This window comes from Echinops telfairi, unplaced genomic scaffold (genome assembly GCF_000313985.2).
Source record: "Echinops telfairi isolate 266 unplaced genomic scaffold, ASM31398v2 ScPeMD7_23;HRSCAF=83, whole genome shotgun sequence".
NCBI classification, from domain to species: Eukaryota; Metazoa; Chordata; class Mammalia; order Afrosoricida; family Tenrecidae; genus Echinops; species Echinops telfairi.
The window spans coordinates 475,586-477,119 of record NW_022103920.1 but is presented as its reverse complement, the minus strand read 5'-3'; the positions used below and the strand labels follow the sequence as shown (position 1 = coordinate 477,119).

The window sequence follows — 1,534 nt, the reverse complement described above, 5'->3', positions numbered from 1 at the left end:
ATGGGCTGGAGTTTCTCCTGAGTGAATACTAGGTAAATGGGGAGGGTCCAGGGTGTTGGGGTGCTAATCAATAGGAGCCCAGCCCCAGAGCCTGTGCGTGCACAGGTGAGGACAGTGCGTGGCAGGATGAAGTTTGGACTCCCAGTAAGTCGTCAACTTTGTGACAGACCTTTCAGTGAGGAAGCCGAGCGGACCTCGGGCTAGTGGGGTCTGGGGCAGACATGGGTTTCTGGCGAACAGCTGGGCAGCTTCCTGGCAGCCACTGCCTCTGCCAAGGCTCCTTTCTAAACCCCAAGCCTTCCCAGTTCAGGCTCCTCTGACCTTTCTGTCAGGGTGGGAGACCTGAGTTCTAACCCCAGCTCTGCTACTCCCTCTCGGCCTGGCTGAAAAGGCTGAAGTGAGGCCCCACCATGATCCCAGATCCCACGAGTTCCACTCTGCCCCCTGAACGTGATGGCCTTGGTGTGAGCAGGTCTTGGTGTTCAGCAGAGCACCACCCCGAGACTGCCTTTGTTTGTGACAACAGAGTCCCTATTGTCAGCACACGACATCCTATCATGGATCAAGCAGGAGGAGCAGCCGTTCCCCTGGGGCCCACGAGACTCTGTGGATGGGGAGCTGGGCTTAGACGCTGGTCCTGGTGAGTGATGCCCCCTGGGGGTCCTGGGTGTTAGAGAATGAATAGCTGAGAGTAAAATCAGCCAATCACATGCTGCAGAATTCTATACGTAGTACTTGTTGCTAATGATTAAGCTAAGTGTGGTTTCTTATTCATATGATACCTGTATACCTGTATTCTACTGTCTTCTTGGTTTCTGATGAGAAATCAGCTGTTAATCTTATGAGAATTCCATGTACATGAGGAGTCACTTTTCTCTTGCTACTTTAAAGGTTCTCCCTCTGAGTTTGTTGACAGTTTGGTTATAATGCATGTCAGAGTAGATATATTTGATTTTGCTCTACTTGGAGTTCATTGAGTCCTTGGATATGTAGATTCATATATTTTGTCAAATTTGGGAGTGTTTTAAATCATTTTATTGGGGGCTCATACAACTCTTATCATAATCCACCCACCCATCCATCGTGTCAGGCACTTTTGTACATTTGTTTCCCCTCATCATTCTCAAAACATTTGTTTTCTACTTCCCTTGTTATCAGCTCATTTTTCCCCTCCCTCCCCGCTCCCCCATTGACCCTTGATAATTTATAAATTATTATTTTGTCATATATTACACCATCTGATGTCTCCCTTCACCCACTTTTCTGTTGTCCATCCCCCAGGACGGAGGTTATATGTAGATCCTTGTAACAGGTTGCCCCTTTCTCCCTCACCTTCCCCACCCTCCCGAAATTCGGGAGTTTTCAGCCACTATAGCATCAAGTACACTTCCTGCTCTCTTCTCTTCTTCCTGGATCTCATCGCATTCTGTTGGTCCACTTGGCTGTGTCTCTGAAGCCCCTTAGGCTATGTTCACTTTTCTTTTTTTTTTAATCTCTTTACATTTTTTTTTTCTTTTTTAACATTTTATTAGGG

General features: G+C 47.3%; 1 protein-coding gene across 1 annotated transcript in view; it reads left to right on the top strand.

The window, feature by feature from the left end:
- The window catches only part of LOC101660933 (zinc finger protein 282), a 17,544-nt gene extending 16,696 nt beyond the window's left edge, over positions 1-848 (top strand). Inside the window, exon 6 of the mRNA XM_013007547.2 lies at positions 527-848. Coding sequence (XP_012863001.2) covers positions 527-648 — 122 coding nt within the window. The 3' untranslated portion in view covers positions 649-848. The remainder of the gene's footprint in view (positions 1-526) is intronic.
- The last annotated feature ends 686 nt before the right edge of the window (positions 849-1,534 follow it).